General features: G+C 44.8%; 1 protein-coding gene across 1 annotated transcript; it reads left to right on the forward strand.

Moving 5' to 3' along the window:
- Positions 1–184: 184 nt before the first annotated feature.
- Positions 185–816, forward strand: LOC109543267 (dopamine D2-like receptor; the record flags this gene model as incomplete). The annotated part of the gene is given in 1 exon segment (XM_019912889.2): positions 185–816. A coding segment is annotated over 1 exon segment (499 nt), but the record flags the coding sequence as incomplete, so codon positions are not given.
- Between the last annotated feature and the right edge of the window lie 478 nt (positions 817–1,294).

Genomic DNA, 1,294 nt, shown 5'->3' on the forward strand with positions numbered 1-1,294 from the left:
CCAACAGCGGATGCTTTGAAGAGATCAAATTCGATAATCAATGCGATTAGTTCCGGCACTGGATTCCGTTGGAACAACGGTGCTCAGAGGGATGCTGAGAACGAGACGCCTCTGTCGGTCGGTGCAGGAGACAGGGCGGCGCCTGAGCGCGTCTTTTTCGACGCCGACGTCGTTTCTCCCTTCAAAACGGCGCCCGACATCGTCCCTGACGCACTTTAACCCTCTATTCGCGGTCGCGAACGTGGTCAAGCAACATGAGAATTTCCTGGACCCAGACCGTATCCGCAACCTGATCCGGATGTTCCGTCCACGGATGGATGCGGGAATGTGGTTCGGTTGCGAGTGGTTCTAGTTGGACGATGCGAGTGCAAGCAGCCACGATGGGTTCCACCGAGAGTCCGGACATCCGATTCTGGTACAACAGTTCGAGCAACCTCTCCGATTATGACTCGCAACCAGAACACTACATGCTTCTCACTGAGGATATCGACCAGTACATCAGCAAAATCAATCTCTCCAACAACTCCTTGGACTTTCCGGTGTATGTTCCGGCTCAGCTCAACTGCTCTCTGTTTGGTAACGGGACGAACTTGACCTGTTCAACAGGCTCTATCGGCGATGCATATCGCAATTACTGGGCACTAGTGTTGCTAGTTGTGCCTATACTGACTCTCTTTGGAAACGTGCTGGTTATCTTGAGTGTTTTCAGAGAACGAACCTTGCAAACGGCCACAAACTACTTCATTGTCAGTTTGGCTCTGGCGGATCTTCTGGTTGCCGTTGTCGTTATGCCCTTTGCCGTTTATGTTCTGGTGAGTCGATTGTTTACAATTAGCTAAATGTATTACTGCTTTTGTGCTCTATTTTCTAGTTTGTGAATTTTATCTAAGAAATCTGTAGGTTTTTCGTTGTTCTCAGCAGGCACGACCGAAATGCAGCTATTGATAATTTTCGGAATTGAATACGGAATACAGTCCGTATTCAAATACAGGGTGGTTTTTTAGTGCGAGAGAGTCAATTACGCACAAAGTGCGCACATTTTAAAAATATTTTATATCATACAGAGTGTCTCAAATAAAGCGACTCAAGGTTAAAGTGTATTTTTCATAAATAGAACTACCCATTTTTCATTAGCTCGTGGAATGCAGCTTGAAACGCTGCATATGCACGGTAAATTGTCTTTTTTATTACTTGAGACGCTGACAGATTATTGCCAATTTAGTAAAATTTTGCTTAAAAACATGACATCTAAAAATTAATTGTAGAAGCAAAAAAAGCAGTTAAAGATACAAAA

The sequence above is a fragment of the Dendroctonus ponderosae genome, unplaced genomic scaffold (genome assembly GCF_020466585.1).
Source record: "Dendroctonus ponderosae isolate FM_Combo_2020 unplaced genomic scaffold, Dpon_F_20191213v2 Dpon_F_20191213_1, whole genome shotgun sequence".
NCBI classification, from domain to species: domain Eukaryota; kingdom Metazoa; phylum Arthropoda; class Insecta; order Coleoptera; family Curculionidae; genus Dendroctonus; species Dendroctonus ponderosae.